This window comes from Piliocolobus tephrosceles, chromosome 1, assembly GCF_002776525.5.
Source record: "Piliocolobus tephrosceles isolate RC106 chromosome 1, ASM277652v3, whole genome shotgun sequence".
In the NCBI taxonomy this organism is placed as follows: Eukaryota; Metazoa; Chordata; class Mammalia; order Primates; family Cercopithecidae; genus Piliocolobus; species Piliocolobus tephrosceles.
The window spans coordinates 178,461,972-178,480,552 of record NC_045434.1 but is presented as its reverse complement, the minus strand read 5'-3'; the positions used below and the strand labels follow the sequence as shown (position 1 = coordinate 178,480,552).

The 18,581-nt window shown below is 42.6% G+C and overlaps 1 protein-coding gene and 1 pseudogene across 5 annotated transcripts in view; one reads left to right on the top strand and one right to left on the bottom strand.

The window, feature by feature from the left end:
- Positions 1-18,581, top strand: part of ST3GAL3 (ST3 beta-galactoside alpha-2,3-sialyltransferase 3) — a 235,976-nt gene that overhangs the window by 138,419 nt on the left and 78,976 nt on the right. For all 5 annotated transcript variants that reach the window (XM_023221372.3, XM_023221374.2, XM_023221373.2 and 2 more), the window contains one exon: positions 3,165-3,257. In XM_023221372.3, the coding sequence (XP_023077140.1) occupies positions 3,165-3,257 (93 nt within the window). The remainder of the gene's footprint in view (positions 1-3,164; positions 3,258-18,581) is intronic.
- Positions 16,790-18,213, bottom strand: LOC111548732 (annotated as a pseudogene).

Here is an 18,581-nt window from a genome sequence, read left to right as displayed (position 1 = left end):
GATTCCAGATTTGATGCTTTTCCCGTTTATGACCCATTGCTTGGCCTGATTCCTTAAACTCGGTCCTCCTGAGTGAAGCAGGAGAGTGGAAGCGTCTGGTTCCTTCTTTGGGACTCCAGCCTGTCCATCTGGATTTCCTCTTGTGAGTGCAGTGGTGACACTCTTCACCCCAGGGGCTTGGTAGTCACATTTGCAGGACAATGGGTGCTCTTACTGGGTTTAATGCTAAATCTCCCAAAATGAAAGGCCAGCTGCAGAGTAGGAGAAGAACAAGGGCTGAGTGATTTGATCAGACATCTGTGGGGGCCTGCTGGCATTTGGAGTGTGAGTGCCTTAGAGAGACTAACTATTCTGGCCCCAGGGAGTTGGCGACCGTTAATCTTGGTGGTTTTGACCGCTAACTGCCCTAGAGGTCCCAGCCTGCTGGATGACTCAGAATCCCCAACACTCCCCCTATTCTTCTCTCACTGGGATAGTCAGGAGGCCATTTCTAAGGCATTTTAATTTGGTAATAACTTGACATGACCCACTGTACCCAGAGTTGTATGTTTTAGGAGTTACTGTCGCTTTCTAAATGAGGGGTTCATTTGGAGCCCATCATCCTTGATATTGAACTGCCTTGCACTGCCGTGGAGGCAGCAGTATCTCCTGCCTTGCCTGCTGGGCTCCAGCTCCCTCTCCATTGTAGATGACGTGATCCTGTGCCTTCCGGACTGTCCCACAGCCCTTCTTCTTTAAGCACCTTGTCAAAAGTTGAGGGGTAAACTAGAGAGAAAAAAGGTGGCCAAAGGTTTGTCCATTGTGCATTTATTTCTGCACTGCACTGTGTTAAGAAGGGCACCTGCTGTCCATCTTTCTGCTGTTTATGAAACCTTCTAGAATTCAGAAAGACCACAGGAACTCATAGCACGAGGCAGGCAAGCAGATGGTGGGAGATTGGGAGACAGGACGTGAAGAGACTCAAAATGCCTCACTGCCGCGGACCAGAGCTCTGTGAGACCTTCTGGACTGTCTTCTCCACCCCGTCTCCAACTGTGTTGACCACTCCTGTGCTGTCCTGTGCCTTCCTCTGTGACCGTGTTGGTGGCAGTGCCGTTAAGAGTTCCTGCACTGGTGTTAGAGACTTTGGGTTCTAATCCAGTGTCTACCATTATATGATCTTGGATTAGTCTCTTCATCTTTCTAGGCCTTGTGTGCAAATTAATTCATAGCACCAACTCACAGAGTTGTGGAGAGAGCTGATTGAAAACATCTAGAACGTTTTCATCACTGTGCCTAGTCAAAAAGCTTCTAATCAGTTCTGTAATTGCACCGAGGTTTATATTTCATTTCAAAAATACAGTTGTTTACATAAGAAAAGATTGTTTTGCTTTTGTTAAAATTTTGGCTTTCTTTTGCCTACCACATAAAGTTCCAACTCCTTGGCTTGTCACTCAGTCTTCAGGTTGCATTTCAGGCTTTGAATTTCCTTGGTGGGGGATGCTTGAAAATGTAGATTTCTAAAAGAAATTGTGCGTTGATCAGATGAGTTCATCTGTGTTCAGTGAGCAGTTACTCTGTGTAAGGCTCTGGGCTAGGCCCGAGGGGTCTGTGGTGAATCAGACATGACAGTAGGCAGTAGCATCATCATTTCTTGTACCACCACCCCACACCCACCAGCCCAGACCCTGCAGAAGGCAGCCTGGAGGGTAGGCTCGCCACAGGGCCCCATCACAGTAGAGCAGCTGGGCACCAGAGTGTTGGCAGCAGGCCCAAGGGTGGGGGTGGAGGAGGTGGGGACTCAGAACTGGCAACCAGCCAGGGCTCACTCAGGTGCCCCAGCATGCAGGGCCTCCAGCCCACGGAACCCATTCACTGACTATATCCTGTTCTTTGGTTGTGATCTTCTCTAGACTGAATGGTGCAGAGATTTTGGTGGCAGGGCAGTGACTCCAGACCCAAATTGAACGCATAAGGACATTGAAACCCAAAGATGTGAGGTGGCATGATTGTGGTCACACAGCAACAAGCCAGGATTAGAACACAAGTCCTCTGAAAAATATGCAGCAGTCTTGGCCTTGTGGGTTCCTGAGATTGCGTTGTCTGCAGTGAGATTGTCAGGGTCATTTTGTTCCTTAAGAAAGTTATAGGGGTCTTCTCTGTGCCCATTTATGCAAGGCACTGGAGAGGGTAGGCAGGGTTAAATCAGACTCTGACCTTAGGAGTTTACAGTGTGTCAAGGGAGACATACTACCAGAAATTACAATACAGAATAGCAAGTGCTGGGGGTAAGTATATGATGTGAGGGGCAGGGGAGTGACTGTACAAGCACAGAGGAGACACTTAGCCCAATCCGAGGGTCAGAGAATCACTCCCAGTGAAGCTGATATTTAAGCTTAATCATGAAGGACCAGTAGTTATTGGCCAGGTGAAGAAGGACAAGGAATAACATTCCAGGCAGAGAGACTAGGAAAGCATCCTCAACTAAAAGTCTAATGGTTACGTCAGTAACCCCAATTACATACATTTATCATGTCTGTATTCGGTCACTGTTCGGGACAGTTCCCACTGTTGGGGAATGGTTCCCACTGGGTGGATCATAGCATGAATGGAGAGAATAAAAGCAGATGAGGCTGGCCATGTAGGAACATACAAAGAAGGTGGAAAGGCCAGGGGCTCTGACCATCAAAGCCTGAGTATCTCTATCCTGTGAACTCCAAGCACCACTCCCCTGGGTATTGGAGCCTTGATAGAGCTCCTCATTTCCTTGGTATCAGGCTTCCTGCAAAGAATCTATGAGTATGAGCTGGGCATGGTGGCTCCATGCCTGTAATCCCAACACTTTGGGAGGCCGAGGCGAGAGGATCGCTTGAACTCAGGAGTTCAAGACCTGCCTGGGCAACACAATGAAACCCTGTCTCTTAAAAAGAAATCTGTGAGAATCCAGGTAAGTTCCTTTTACAGATACTATCCAGGGGCCTGACTTATTTATCTATCTATTCCTTTAGGGTTTGGGGATTTGTTTTGTTTTTACCCTTAAAGCCTTAATGTGGAAAAATGCCTGAAGTGCTGATTGTAGGACTGAAGCTTCACTCAAGATTCAAATACCTACAGCTCCTTATGAATTAATAACCCACTCAGTGCTCAGTACCTGGCAAGCTGTAACTTTCCTTCTCTTCCCATAGGCCTGCTGAATTAGCCACCAAGTACGCAAACTTTTCAGAGGGAGCTTGCAAGCCTGGCTATGCTTCAGCCTTGATGACGGCCATCTTCCCCCGGTAAGTGCTTCTGTTTCCTCCACTGCCTAGACAGCCTGGTCTGGAGTCCAAGAGCCAGAAACTCTGCCTCTCACAGCCAGTCATGTTCTCCTATGCTCTGGAAACCATGGGTTCCTGGAAAGGACTCTACCTTTAAGTTGGTTCCTACTCCAGTCCTACTCCATGCCCTTGCTTTGCCTTATTCCCATCCTGTCTCTGGAGCTTGCACCTTGTGGCACAGCCTGTTTCTGCAGAAGGATAACCTACATGGTTGCCCCATGCAAGGCAGGTATCCAGAGGCAGCCAGAGAAGGCTGCCAAGCACAGAAGCTCGTAGACCTAGTATCAGTGGCCAAACGAACTTTTTTGGAAGCTGGGACCAACTAGCTGGCTTCAGGGAGGCATATCCAAATAAAGCAGGGAACAAAGAGAAATTTCTGAGGCTGTCTTGAGTTTTAGCACTTTCCTTCTCTGTCTATTTTGCATTCTGGAGCTGCTGGCTTCTTTGGCACCTGACAGAATCTGTGCATAACCTAGGGAGTTCCTTTTACCAAATGCTGCTAAGGGATCTTGCTTACCGATCCATCCTCCTTTTTGGTTTTCTTTTCTGAAGCCTTGGTGTGGAAAAGGAACTGAAGTGCTGAGATTGTCTTTGGAGTGCAGTGAAACTATCAGAGTCATTTTGTTCCTTCTGATTTGGAGGGGCTGGAGGAAAGGCTGCCTAGGATTGTCTGGGCACTTGGACCACCAGAGGAGTGCTAGGGGTGGGCTCTGCTCACTGGGGGAAGGACTTGCCTCCCATCCCTTAGAAGGCTGAGGTTAAGACACACAATGTGCTTGCAAAGGAATGCTGAGAAACAGCTGGCCCCAAAGTAACTCCAGGATATTTGGTTTTTATGCTCCCTTTCTTTTCGAACGTGAGCAGTCTCAGCTTAGCTCCTTGTGTAAAGCAAGGGCTATGCTGACTGAGTATCCGGTGCTCAGATAGAGATCTCTTTGTCCAGGGTCTGCCTTCTGAATTGATTCCAAATATTTTGCTTCCTCCAGCTATTTATTGAGTGCCCCTGTGTCTGGCTTCGTGTTCTGTATTCTTAACACAGGTTTTTGCAAGCCTATATGACCCAGTCCCTTGGCCCAGACACCTGTGAGTTTTCCTTGACCAGTATATAGGTTTCTTTTACTTTTTCTAATTGAAAGTAATACAGGCATGTGGAAAACAAAACAAACAAAAAAAACCTCAAACAGTACAAAAGGATATATACTGCCACTCCAGGCCCCTTCCAGAGACAGCCAATATTACCATAAATGAGAACATACTGTGTTTAGTATTCTGTGATGTATATTAGGCCGTTCTTGCATGTCTATGAAAAAATATCTGAGACTGGGTAAATTGTAAAGAAAAGAGGTTTAATTGGCTTATGGTTCATTAGGCTTTACAGGAAGTATGGTGCTGGCATCTGCTTCACTTCTAGGAGGGCCCTGGGAAACTTAAAATCATACCAGAAAGCAAAGGGGGAGCAGGCACGTCATATGGCAAAAGCAGGAGCAAGTGAGTGAAAGAGAAGAAGTGCTACACAAGTGCTACACACTTTTAAACAACCATATCTCACAAGAATTCACTCACTATCACAAGTACAGAACCAGGAGGATGGTTCTAAGTCATTAATGAGAAACCACCCCCATGATCCAGTCACCTACCACCAGGTCCCACTGGAGATTACATTTTTTTCCCTTCCTTTTTTTTTTTTTTTTTTTTTTGAGACAGGGTCTTGCTCTGTTGCCCAGGCTGGAGTGCACTGGTGCAATCTTGGCTCGCTGCAGCCTTGACCTCCGGGCTCAAGCAATTAGCCCACCTCAGCCTCCCAAGTAGTTGGGACTCCAGGCACATGCAACCACACCTGGCTAATTTTTATATTTCTGGTAGAGGTGGGGTTTTGCGCTGTTGCCCAGGCTGGTCTCAAACTCCTGGACTCAAGCGATCCACCCACTTTGGCCTCCCAAAGAGCTAGAATTACAGGTTTGAGCCACTGAGCCTGGCTGGGGATTACTTTGCAATGTAAGATTTGGGCAGGGACAAATATTCAAACTGTATCATTCTGTCCCTGGCCCCCACAAATCTTATGTCCTTCTCACATGTTAACATACAATCATCCCTTCTCAATGGTCCCTGCAAAATCTTAACTCATTCTAGCATTAACTCTAAAGTCCTAAGTCCCAAATCTAAATTCTTATCTGGAAATGAGTTCCTTTCACCTATGAGACTGTAAAATCAAAACAAGTTGCTTACTTCTGAGATACAATGGGGGTATAGGCATTGGGTAAACATTCCCATTCCAAAAAGGGGTAATCAGCCATTCCAAGAAAGGGGTAATACACCCCATGCAAGTTTGAAACCCATCAAGGTAATCATTAAATCTTAAAGCTCCAAAATGATCTCCTTTGACTCCATGTCCTACATTCAGGGCACACTGGTGCAAGAAGTGGGCTCCCAAGATCTTGGGCAGCTCTGCCCCTGTGGCTTTGCAGGGTGCAGTCCCTGCGGCTGCTCTCATGGGCTGGCATTGAGCGCCTGAGGCTTTTTCAGGTGCAGGGTGTAAACTGCTGGTGGATCTACCATTCTGGGGACTAGAGGATGTGGCCCCCTTCTCACAGCTCCACAAGGCAGTTTCCCAGTGGGGACCCTGTGTGAGGGCTCCAATCCCACATTTCCCCTCCACACTGCCCTAGTAGATGTTCTCTGTGAGGGCTCTACTCCTGCAGCAGGCTTTTGCTTGGGCAGCCAGGCTTTTCCATACATCCTCTGAAATCTAGGTGGAAGCATCCAAGAATCCTCCATTCTTGCAGTCTGTGCACTCTTAATGCCACATGGAAGCTGTCAAAGCTTGCAGCTTGCATTCTCCAAAGTGGCAGCCTGAGCTGTACCTTGCCCTTTTTGAGACATGGCTAAAGCTGGAGCAGCCAGGATGTGGGGAACAGTGTCCTGAGGTTGCATAGGGGCCAGGCCCTGGGCCTGACCCATGAAACCATTTTTGTCTCCTGGTCTTCAGGAACTATGATGGAAGGGGCTACCCCAAAAATCTCTAAAATGCCTTTGAGGCTTTTTCCCTGCTATCTTAGATATTAGCACTTGGTTCTTTTTTAGTTATGCAAATGTCTCTAGCAAGTGGTTACTCCACAGCCTGCTTGAATTCCTCTTCTGAAAAAGCTTTTTCTTTCTTTGCCATGTGACTTGGCTGCAAATTTTCCCAATTTTTATGCTCTGCTTCCCTTTTCAATATAAATTCCAACTTTAAGTCATTTACTTGCACCCGTATCTGAGTGTAGGCTGTTAGGAGCAGCCAGTCATATCTTGAATGCTTTGCTGCTTAGAAATTTCTTCTGCCAGATACGCAATCATCACTCTCAAGTTCAAACTTCCACAGATCCCTTGGGAAAGGGCACAGTGCAACCAAGCTCTTTGCTAAGGCATAGCATGTTATGACCTTTGCTGCATTTCCCAGTGAGTTCCTCATTTCAATATGAGACCTTGTTGGCCTAGATTTCATTGTCCATATCCCTATCAACATTTTGGTTACAACCATTTAACCTGTCTCTAAGAAGTTCCAAACTTGCCCTCATCTTCCTGTCTTCTTATGAGCTCTCCAAACTCTTCCAGCCTCTATCCATTACTCGGTTCCAAAGTCATTTCCACATTTTCAGGTATCTTTCTAACAATACCTTACTCCTGGTACCAATTTTATGTATTAGGCCATTCTTGCATTGCTACAACGAAATATCTGAGACTGGCTAAATTATAAAGAAAGAGGTTTAATTGGCTCACAGTTCTGCAGGCTTTACAGGAAGTATGGTGCTGGCATCTGCTTACTTTCTAGGGAGGCATCAGAAAGCTTACAAGCATGGCAGAAGGCAAATGGAGAGCAGGCATGTCAAGAGCCAGTCAAGGGCACACACTTTTAAACAACCAGATATTGTGAGAATTCACTCACTATCACACGGGAACGGTGCTAAACCATTCTTGAGAAATCAACCTCCATGATCCAATCCCACCAGGCCCCACCTCCAACATTGGGGATTACATTTCTATATGAGATTTGAGTGAGGACAATTATCCAAACTATATCATGTACCTTCCTTTTTACTCCTAAGAATATAGGTTGAAGATTATTATATTACCAGCATATATGGATCCACTTCATTTTTAAAATGAATGCATAATATATAATTGCATGACTGTATCATAATTTTACTCAAATTAAGGTTAAATTAAAATTATTGGTTAAAGGTTAAAATTGTTGGTTAATTGAAGCTTAATTAAAATTATTGGCCTGGTGCAGTGGCTCACGCCTGTAATCTCAGCATTTTGGCAGGCCAAAACAGGCGGGTCACTTGAGGTCAAACTCCTGACCTGGTCAACATGGCAAAACCCCGTCTCTACTGAAAATACAAAAATTAGCTGGGTGTGGTGACACACACCTGTAATCACAGTTACTCAGGAGTCTGAGGCAGGAGAATTGCTTGAACTGGGAGGCAGAGGTTGCAGTGAGCTGAGATCACATCACTGCACTTTAGGCTGGGCAACAGAGTAAGACCCCGTCTAAAAAATAAATAAAATAAAATAAATTTTGTTTCAAATTAAAGTTTATTGAAGTTTAATTTACAAACAAAATTTCCCTTTTAGTGTAGTTCTGTAAATTTTTATGAATACATACTTTGTGTAGCCACCATTACAATCAGTAGTACATTTCCAACAATCCTAAAATAGTCCTTTTTGCTCCTTTGTAGTTAACCTCTCCCCTTACCCCCAGCCCCTGGCAACCACTGTAGTGTTTCCAGAATGTCATATCAATGGAATCATATAACATGAAGCCTTTTGAGTTTGCATCTTTAACTCAGTGTAACACATTTGTGATTCATACATGTGCTATGTGCATCAGTTGTTTGTTCTTTTTATGCTGATTAGTATTCCATCAAATGGATTAACACAGTCTGATTACCTACTCAGAGGTCAAAAGACATATATATGGGTTAATTCCAGTTCTTGGTAACTATAAATAAAGCTACTATAAACATTAGTACAGGTTTTTGTGTGAATGTATGTGTTCCTTTTTCTTGAGTAAATACCTAGGAATGGAATGGCTGGGTCCCATGGTAACTGTTTTCCAATGTGATTGTACTGTTTGCTTTCCCACCAGCAGTGAATGACAGTTCCAGTTGCTCTACATCCTTGCCGTCAGTCTTTTTGATTTTAGCCATTCTAGTAGGTCTGTAGTGATATCTCAATATCTAAAATTATGGTTTTAAATTTGTAGTTTACTAATGACTGGCAATGATAAATATCTTTTCATGTGTTTATTTTCCATTCTTTTATCTTTATAGAACTGTCCTAGTCTGTTGCCTTTTTTTTTTTTTTTTTTTTTTTTGAAATGAAGTCTCACTCTGTTGCCCAGGCTGGAGTGCAGTAACATGATCGCAGTTCACTGCAAGCTCCACCTCCCGGGTTCACACCGTTCTCTTGCCTCAGCCTCCCAAGTAGCTGGGACTACAGGCGCCCGCCACCACACCCGGCTGATTTTTTGTATTTTTAGTAGAGACGGAGTTTCACCGTGTTATCCAGGATGGTCTCCTTTCTCCTGACCTCGTGATCCGCCTGCCTCAACCTCCCAAAGTGCTGGGATTACAGGTGTGAACCACTGCGTCTGGCTTGTTGCCATTTTTTAATTGGTTGTTTACCTTATTGAACTATAAGAGTTTTTTAAACTTCTGGACAGAAGCCCTTTGTCAGATATGTGATTTGCAGATACCTTACTGCCTCTTACCATTCTCTTTACAATGTCTTTCACAGAGCAGAAATTTCTAATCTTGGTTAAGTCTAATTTTCTATATTTTCTTTTATGGATTGTGCTTTCAGTATTGCATCTGAGATATCTTTCTCCAGTCTAAGGTCAAAAAGCTTTCTCTTGTTTTATTTCAGAATTTTGAGTTAATTTTTGTGTATATAAAAGATTAGAGTTGCCGGGCACAGTGGCTCACGCCTGTAATCCCAGAACTTTGGCAGGCCGAGGCAGGCAGATCACGAGGTCAGGAGATCGAGACCATCCTGGCTAACATGGTGAAAACCCATCTCTACTAAAAATACAAAAAATTAGCCGGGCGTGGTGGCGGGCGCCTGTAGTCCCATCTACTTGGGAGGCTGAGGCAGAAGATTTGCATTAACCTAGAGGTTTAATGAGCTGGAGGTTGCAATGAGCCGAGATTGCGTCACTGCACTCCAGACAAAGCAAGACTCCCTCTCAAAAAAAAAAAAAAAAAAAGAGTTTATGTTCACTTTTTGCACGTGGGTGTTCAGTTGTTCCACAACCATTTGTTAAAGACTCTGCTTTCTCCTTTGAATTACCTTGGCATGCTTGTCGAAAATCAGTTGAACGTATATGTGTAGGTCTCCTTCTGTACTCCCTAGTCTATTCTGTTGATTTATGACTTTGTGCCAGTATCATTCATACATGGACAGTCTTGTCGTCTGTTACTAAAGACAGTTTTATTTCTTCCTTTTAAATCTGTACGTCTCATTTCCTTTTTCTTGCTTTACTGCGCTGGCTAGATTCTTCGGTACAGTATTAAATAGGTGAGGTGAGAGGGAACAGCCTTGCCTGTTCCCGGTCTTAGGAGGAAAACGTCTAGTCTTTTACCATTATGGTATTGGCTGTAGGTTTTTCATAGATACCCTTTTTTAGGTAGGGGAAGTTCTCTTCTGTTCCTAGTTTCCTGAGAGTGTTTATCATGAATAGATGTTGAATTTTGTCAAATGCTTTTTCTGCATATTTTGGGAAGATCATATGGCTTTTCTTTTTTAGTCTAGTAATATGATGAATTACATTGATTTCTTTCTCATTAATTGATTTTGAATGTTGAACCAATCTTTCATTTGTAGGATAAACTTCATTTAGTCTTGGTGTATTGTCGTTTTTACACATTGCTGTATTCAATTTGCTAAAATTTTTCAAGGATTTTTGTGTCTTTGGTTATGAAAGATACTTGTCTGTAGTTTTCTTGTGATGTCCTTAGTTTTGGTAATATAGTAATGCTGGCTTCAGAATAAACGGGAAAATATTTCTTCATCTTCCTACAAATTTTGTGTGCAGTTGGTAATATTTTTCATGAAATGTTTGATAGAATTCACCAGCAAAATCTAGGCCTGTCTGAAGAAAAAAGTTTTTTATCTCTATTCTCATGCACCACTGAACACACTTCTGACACCAGATGTGTCAGTTTTTCCTCACACATGAAGCAGTTCTTCAGCAGACCCTACTGTGTGTCCTATAATTCAATTCAGTTCTGACATTATCCACCTGGAGATGGCGTCAGATCCCACAGGTTGACGGCTCAACAGGACTATATCTCACTTCAGATGCTAATCACAAGTAGTAGGTTATTACCTATACATCTCACCAACCACCTATAAATTGTGAATTCCAAGACCACCCCGTCTTGGGTTTGGTCTGTTTGCTAGAGCAGCTCACAGAATTCAGGGAAACTTGTGTTTATCCATTTATTATAAAGGATATCACAAAGGATACAGATGGTCAGCCAGATGGAAGAGATGCATAGGGCATGGCATGTGGTAAGGGGTTCACCACCCTCTGGGGACCTCCATGTGTTCAGCAGTCTGAAAGCTCTATGAACTTTGTCCTTCTGGGTTTTTATGGAGGTTTCTATAAACCCTGTGGAGGATTACATAGGCATGATTCATTGCATCATTGACCACTGGTGATGACATCAACCTTCAGCCCTTTCCCATCCCCAGAGGTCAGAGGGTGAGACTGAAAGTTCCAGCCCTCTAATTGCGTAGTTGGTTCCCCTGCCAACCAGCACCCAACATAAGGCTATCCAGAAGTCACCTCATGAGAACAAAAGATGTTCCCATCACCCAGGAAATTTGAAGGAATTTAGCAGCTCTCTGTCAGATGTGCTCTTATCAGTCAGGAAATTACAAAGGTCTTAAGAGCTCTGAGTCAGAAACTAGGGTCAAAGACTAGATATTAGAACAAAAGATTCTCTTAGTGCCCCTATCTGTAAGGATTTTAGGAGCTTCATGTACGGACCAGGAGCAGAGACCAATATTTATATTTTTTATTATTTCATAGCCTGCACAGTCTTTGTAGGGAGGCTTTTGTTGTTTTTGGTTTCTTTTCGAGACAGAATTTCTGTTGCTCAGGCTGGAGTACAGTAGCGTGATCTCTGCTAACTACAACCTCCGCCTCCTGGGTTCAAGCAATTCTTGTGCCTCAGCCTCCCGAGTAGTTGGGATTACAGGTGTGCACCACCACGCCCAGCAAATTTTTGTATTTTTAGTAGAGACGGGGTTTCACCATATTTGCTGGGCTGGTCTTGAACTCTTGGCCTCCAGTGATCCACCAGCCTCAGCTTCCCAAAGTGCCGGAATTACGGGCATGAGCCATCACGCCTAGCCAGGGAAGGTTATTATTATCATTATTATTATTACGAATTAAATTTCTTTAATACTAGAGTAATTCAGGTTTTTCTGTTTCTTCTTTGGTAGCATGTCTTTCAAGGAAGTTTTGCCTTTTTTCTAAGTTGTTGAATTTATTAGCATAAAATTGTGTATAATATTCCTTTATTATTATTTTAATGTCTAGGATAGAGACAGAGTCCTCTCTTTCATGCCTGATATTGGTAATTTGCATTTTTTCTCTCTTTTTCTTAATTCATCTGGTTTGAGGTCTATCATTTTTGATTGGTCCTCTCAAATAACCAGCTTTTTTAGTTCCATTGGTTCTTGTCTATTGATACTTTTCCCACTATATCATTGATTTCTGTGCCTGTCTTCATTTTTTTATTTTTTCACTTTTCTCTTAGTTGGACTTTAATTTATTGTTTGTTTTTTTCTTAGGCTAGAAGTTAGATCATTGATTTTATTTATTTCTAATATAAACATTGTAATGCTATAAATTTCACTCTATATATTGCATTGACTGCATCTTAGAAATTTTGATATGTTGTATTTTTATCTTTGTTGAGTTAAAAATATTATCTAACTTTACTTGTGATTTCTACTTCGGCCCATTAGTTCTTTTGAAGTATTTTTGCTTAATTTCCTAATATTTGTGGGTATTCCAGATATCTTTGTGTTATAGATTTCTGATTTATTTTTGCTGTGATCCAAATATATGTTATATGATTTTAATACTTTTAAATTGATTAAAATCTGAGTTATGGGACAAAATATGGTTGATTTTGGTGAATATTCTGTGTGTGCTTGAAAAGAAAATACTTCTGTTTTGGGGCATTCTATAAATGGCAATTAGCTTAGGTTGTTTTATGGTGTGTGTCTAGTTTCTTATATCCTTACTGATTTTCTGTACACTTTTTCTAACAATTACTGACAGAGGGGTAATGAAGTCCTCATTCATCAGTTTTTGTTTAATTTGTTTTGAAGCTCTGTCATTTGGTGTGTGTACACTTAGGATTGTTGTATCCCATTTCTAATAGATTCCTTCATTGTTTTGAAATGTCCCTTTTTCTTATTGGTAGTCAAATAATTATTGTTCCAAAATCTTTCTTGTCTGATATTAATATAACCACTCTGGCCTCTATAAAATAAGCTGTATTGCAGTGTATATTTTCCATCCTTTTATTCGGTTGTGCAAAAGTAATTGTGGTTTTTGCAATTACTTTTGTCTGTGGGAAGGAGCATGTTTGTATTTGCCCTTGAGCTGTCTCAGGGGTGGTTGGGGAGCAGCCTATCTTTTTAACCTATTTGTGTCAGGCAGTCCTCCCACCTCAGCCTCTCAAGTAGCAGGGACCACAAACACATGTCACCATACCCAGCTAATTTTTGTATTTTTTGTATAGACAAGGCTTTGCCATGTTGTCTAGGCTGGCCTCAAATTCCCATGCTCAAGCAATCTGCCTGCCTCAGCCTCCCAAAGTGCTGGGATTACAGCCATGAGCCACCATGCCCAGCTTATTTATTCTTGTTTGAAATAATCAATTATTTAGGGAAGGCAACCTACAGAATGGGAGAAAATCTTTGCAAATCATATATCTGATAAGAGGTCAGTGTCCAGAAAATACAGAGAACTTATAATACTCAACAACAAAAAAAAACTGATTTAAAAACAGGTAGAGAACTTGGATAGACACTTCTCTAAAGAAGACGTACAAATGGCCAAAAAGCACATAAAAATGTGCTCAGTGTTACTAATCACTAGGGAAAGCCCATGGAGAGTAAAACACTCTCCATGTTAAAAGAAAGTTAAAAGAAAGAATCTTTCTAATAACTTTGCCCTACACCATGGTCTAAATGATTATGGCCAAGTGGCTACACAGTATTTTATTTTTCTAGAATAATTTTCTAGAGATACCACCTCACATCCATTAGGATACTATGGCTGTTATCCCAAAACCAGAACATAGCAAGTGTTGACAAGCATGTAGAGAAATTAGAATCCTTGTGCACTCCTTGTGGGAATGTAAAATGTACAACAACTGTGGAAAACAGGATGCAGTTCCTAAAAACACTGAAAATAGGATTGCCGTGTGATCCAGCAATTCCCCTTCTAGGTATATACCCAAAATAATTGAAAACAGAGCTCCAAAGGGTGTTTGTAGCAGGATCATTCATCATTACCAAAAAGTAGAAGCAACTCAAGTGTTTATTGACAGATGAAAGGGTAAACAAAATGTGGTATGCATAAGCAGTGGAATGTTATTCAGCCTGAAAAAGGAAGGAAATTCTGACACACATTACAACATGAACGAACCTCGAGGACATTATGCTAAATGAAATGAGCCAGTTAAACAAAAACAAGTATCTTGTGATTCCATTCATATGAGGTCCCTAGAGAAATCAAATTCATAGAGACAGAAAGTAGAATGTGGTTTCCATGTGCTGGGAGGAGGCAGGAATGGAGAGTTACTGTTTAATGGATATAGAGTTTCTGTTTTGCAAGATGAAAAACCGCTCTGGATATTGGCTACACAGCAGTGTGAAAATAACTAATACTACTGAATTGTACACTTAAAAATGGTTAGGATGGTACATTTTATGTTAGTGTATTTTATACAATTCAAACATTTTATAAAAGTTTTTTTTTAATGAGAGGGAAAATTCTTTTATATTTACTCACAAAGTTTTCTTTACTGTTGGTCTTTCTTCCTTTGTGTAAATACATATTTCCATATGGTATCCCTTTTCTTCTGCCTGAAGAACTTCATTTAACATTTCTTGTGGGGCAGGTCTGATGACTGTGAAGTCTTTCAGCATTGGTTTGTCTGAACAAGTCTTTATTTTACCTTCAATTTTGAAAGACTTTAAAAAAGTTTTTGGCTAGGTATATACTTCTAGGTTGACGGTCCCCCATTCTCACTTCTACCACCCCTCCCCCACTACTTTAAATATGTAACTCTATTTACTTGCTTCATTCCTGACAAAACATCTTCTGTCATTCTTACCTATTTTCCTTTGTATGTAGTATTTCCATTTTCTTCTGGCTGCCTGTTGAGATTTTTCTCTTTACCACTGGTTTCCAGCAATTTTATTATGATGTACCTTGTTGTGGTTTTCTTTTTTTTTTTTTTTTTTTGCATAGGGATGGAGTTTCGCTCTTGTCGCCCAGGTTGGAGTGCAGTGGCACAATCCTGGCTCAGTGCAACCTCAGATTCCCGGGTTCAAGCAATTCTCCTACCTCAGCCTCCTGAGTAGCTGGGATTACAGGCATGCACCACCACACCTGGCTAATTTTGTATTTTTAGTAGAGATGGGGTTTCACTATGTTGGCCAGGCTGGTCTCAAACTCCTCACCTCAGGTGATCTACCCACCTCGGCCTCCCAAAGTGCTAGGGTGTGAGCCACCATGCCCAGCTGTGGTTTTCTTTATATTTATTTGGCTTGGAGTTTATTTAACTCCTCAGATCTATCGGTTCATAGTTTTCTTGTTTGTTTTGTTTTCTTCTTTGTAATTACATTTGGACCTTGTTTACATATTTTCTCAAATATTTTTTCTGCCTCATCTCCTTTCCCAGGATTCAAATTACATGGATGCCATATTATTTGTCCCACAGGTCACTGATGCTCTGGGTTTTTGTTTTTCAATCTTTTTTCTCTCTCTACTTCATTTTGAATAGTTTATATTGCTATGTCTTCACATTTATAGCTTTTTCTTTTATAGCATTTAATCATTTGTTAATTCCACCTGGTATATTATTATGTCAAATACTGTGTTTTTAATCTCTATAGGTTCTATTTAGGTCTTTCTATATCTTCTGTTTCATTTCTTACTATGTTTGTGTTTTCTTCTGCCTTCTTGAACATTTTGAGAGTTATTGGTAAATTGCCCTTCATAGCAATTTTGGAATTTACATACACGCATAGTAGATTATGATGGTGCCATCCTTTGTTCTGTTTTACAGTTTTGTTATTTATATTTAAATTATTAATGCATCTATTTTTGGTTTTGTGTGTTAGGAATGAGATTGAGTTCTAGGTTTTTTTTTTTTTTTTTTATGGGTAGCTAGTATTTCTTGGTATTTTATCACAAAATAAATAAATTCAAGGTTTTGATTTCTGTAGCATCAATATTTTGACAGAACTTGATAAAACTCTTTTTGATGTGTTAATTTTGACATGATCTACAAAAACAAACCATTAAATATTACCTTTTTTAACTTTTTAAGAAATTAATTTGAATTCAAATATTTTTGAAATATAAAAATTATGTTTTTAAAGCTATAATTCTTGTAGACATTCTGTGGTTAAAAATTTGATTGTGCTTATTAAAAATGGTCACATATGTTTTGCACTCCAGCGATGTGAAAATAAAGTTTCTTTGGGAAGGTGACATTTGGTTTCCTGATTATGGGAGGGAGTTGGTTATCTCAGATGGAGCAGGAATGGTTGATTCTCACACCAGGATGGGACTGGGATTCCCCAGGATGGAGGGAGGAGACCCTTTCTACACCATACTTTGAGCTACTGACAGCAAAACCCTCCCACCATACTGGGTGTACCTTGTGTACACTTGGCTAATGTACACTTCTGATTTACAGCACACAGCAGAAGCTTCGAGGTGAATTCCTTTCTCCTTTGGCATGTTGCTGGGTAACAAGATAGTAGGAGTGGCAGTGTGTACAAGCTGTGGACAGGGGCATTTCCTCTCTGCTGCAGCAAGGCAAAGGAAAGCCCAGGGAGAGTAAAACTCTAGAATCTTTCTAATAGCTTTGCCCTACACCATGGTCTAAATGATTATGGCCAAGTGGCTACACAGTATTTTATTTTTCTAGAATAATTTTATCCAGCTGTGAGAAAGCCAGGTTCAAATTAAAAACTTTTAATAACCTGTCCCAGAATTACTAACGATGAGACTTAAACAAATTTTGATTTGTGAAGAAAACGTGTAAAAAGTCCAAAAGAAGCCCCCTCAAAGGACAGAAGTGCCAGTAGGTCCCTTGTGGGGCAGTTTGTACATCTCTCAAGGGGGTCCTCCAGCAGGCAGCTTCCTCTGTGGCGCCAGGCGCGTCCAGGGTGGGCCGGCTCCTTTAGAAGTTAGGCAGGCCAGGCAGAGGGAAGAGAGAGTGAAGCTCTCGACCTCCTCCCAGAGAGCCTGCACGCCCCCCTGGTATTTATCCCCTGCCAGTCTCTCCTTGAACTCTTTCAGGGTGGCTCCAATGCCAACATTGCTCTAGATGTGCAGGGTTAGCTCTAACCCTCTGTGGATAAAGTGGGCTACTTTTTGGAAGTCTTTTTCCAAAAGTCTGAGGGATGTCAGTGCTGGGGTCCCCAGCCTCAGTCCACTGGGCCATGGAGTGCTTCTGTCACCTGGGCAGGTGTTCTTGTTGCAGGCAATAGAACAGGCTTCTAGGACCTTCTCAGCCCTTCTGCCATCTGTGCCTTTGATTGAATGGAGATCCACGAGAATCAAATGGTTGTCAGAACCATCTGTGACTGTTTTGCAGCCCAGCTCCGTCAGTGCCTCAGACAGAGCCCTGCAGTTGGCCACCACCTGGTGCTGATAAACTTCAAATTCCAGAGTCACAGCTTGCTTCAGGGCCACAGCAACCCCAGCAATGGCATGGTTGTGGGGACCTCCCTGAAGGCCAGGGAACACAGCAGAGTTGATGAGAGACTCCAGGTAGTACAGAATCTCTTTGCCAGTCTTGGGATCCATACGTTGCACTCCTTTCCCGTAGAAGATCATGCTGGCTCAGCAGCCTCTCAGGTTCTTGTGAGTGGTGGTGGTCAGCACGTGGCAGTGTTTAAATGGGGAGGGCACCACGCCAGCTGCCACTAGCCTGCTGATATGTGCCATGTCCACCATGAGATACACTCCATTCTCATCTACAGTCTTTCCGCAGGCGGGCATAGTCCAGGTTTTAGGAGCAGCAGCTGGTTCCTGCAGTGATCAGCTTCGGGTGGAAAAGGCGGGCATTCTCCTCCAGCTGGTCATAGTTGATGTAGCCAGTGTCTGGGTTCACCTTTTAGGGCATAGATTCAAAGAAGATGGATGTGGCAGAGATTTTCTTCTTGTCTGTCATAAACCCGTGGGTCAGGTGGCCCCCATCTGGCAGGTCCAGGCCCAGTGTACACTCGAAGTTTGCAGGGGAGCCTGAGCAAGGCTGGACATTGACCCCCCACCACTGTGGGTCCAGCTTATAGGCCTGCAGGGCTCGCTTCTGACAGAGGGTTTCCAGCTCATCAGTAAACTCAGTCCTGCCTTAGTATCTCTGGCCCGGGTACCCCTCAGAGTATTTGTTATTTAAGCAAGAGCCTAGGGCCTCCAAAACTGCTTGGCTGGCAAAATTCTCTGAGGTAATCAGCTCCAGTCCAACCCTCTGCCGGTACTCTCCTTCTTAATGATGTTGTAAACCTCAACATCGCTGTCTTTGAGGGGCTGCGCCAGCATCTTGTCATGTGAGGACCACAGGTCAGCATCCTTGTGGGCCTCATTGACTGGCATCGCCATTGCATGGGTTCGAAGTTGCCAGAACATGACCCTGCACACGTGCCTAGCCTCAGTCCCACGCCACCGCCAGTGCCACCAGAGTCCCACACCTGCAGACCCAATGCCCCGCACACTGCCACGCGACAATCTCATGACTTGTTGCACCAACTCCAAATCCCAAACTTGGTGCCGGACTGCTAGTGCTCTGCTAGGTGCACCCGTCGCACCAGGCTTAGGCTTGACCTAAATCTTACCTTTTAAAAAAAATTCCCAAATGCTGCGTGAAGCATACATTCTCTTTTCCTATGGTTCACTCTTCCCTGAATGACCCACCTAGTCATTGACTCCCATCCCTAGGTGCAGACTAGGGAGCAGGCAGTGTAAAGGAA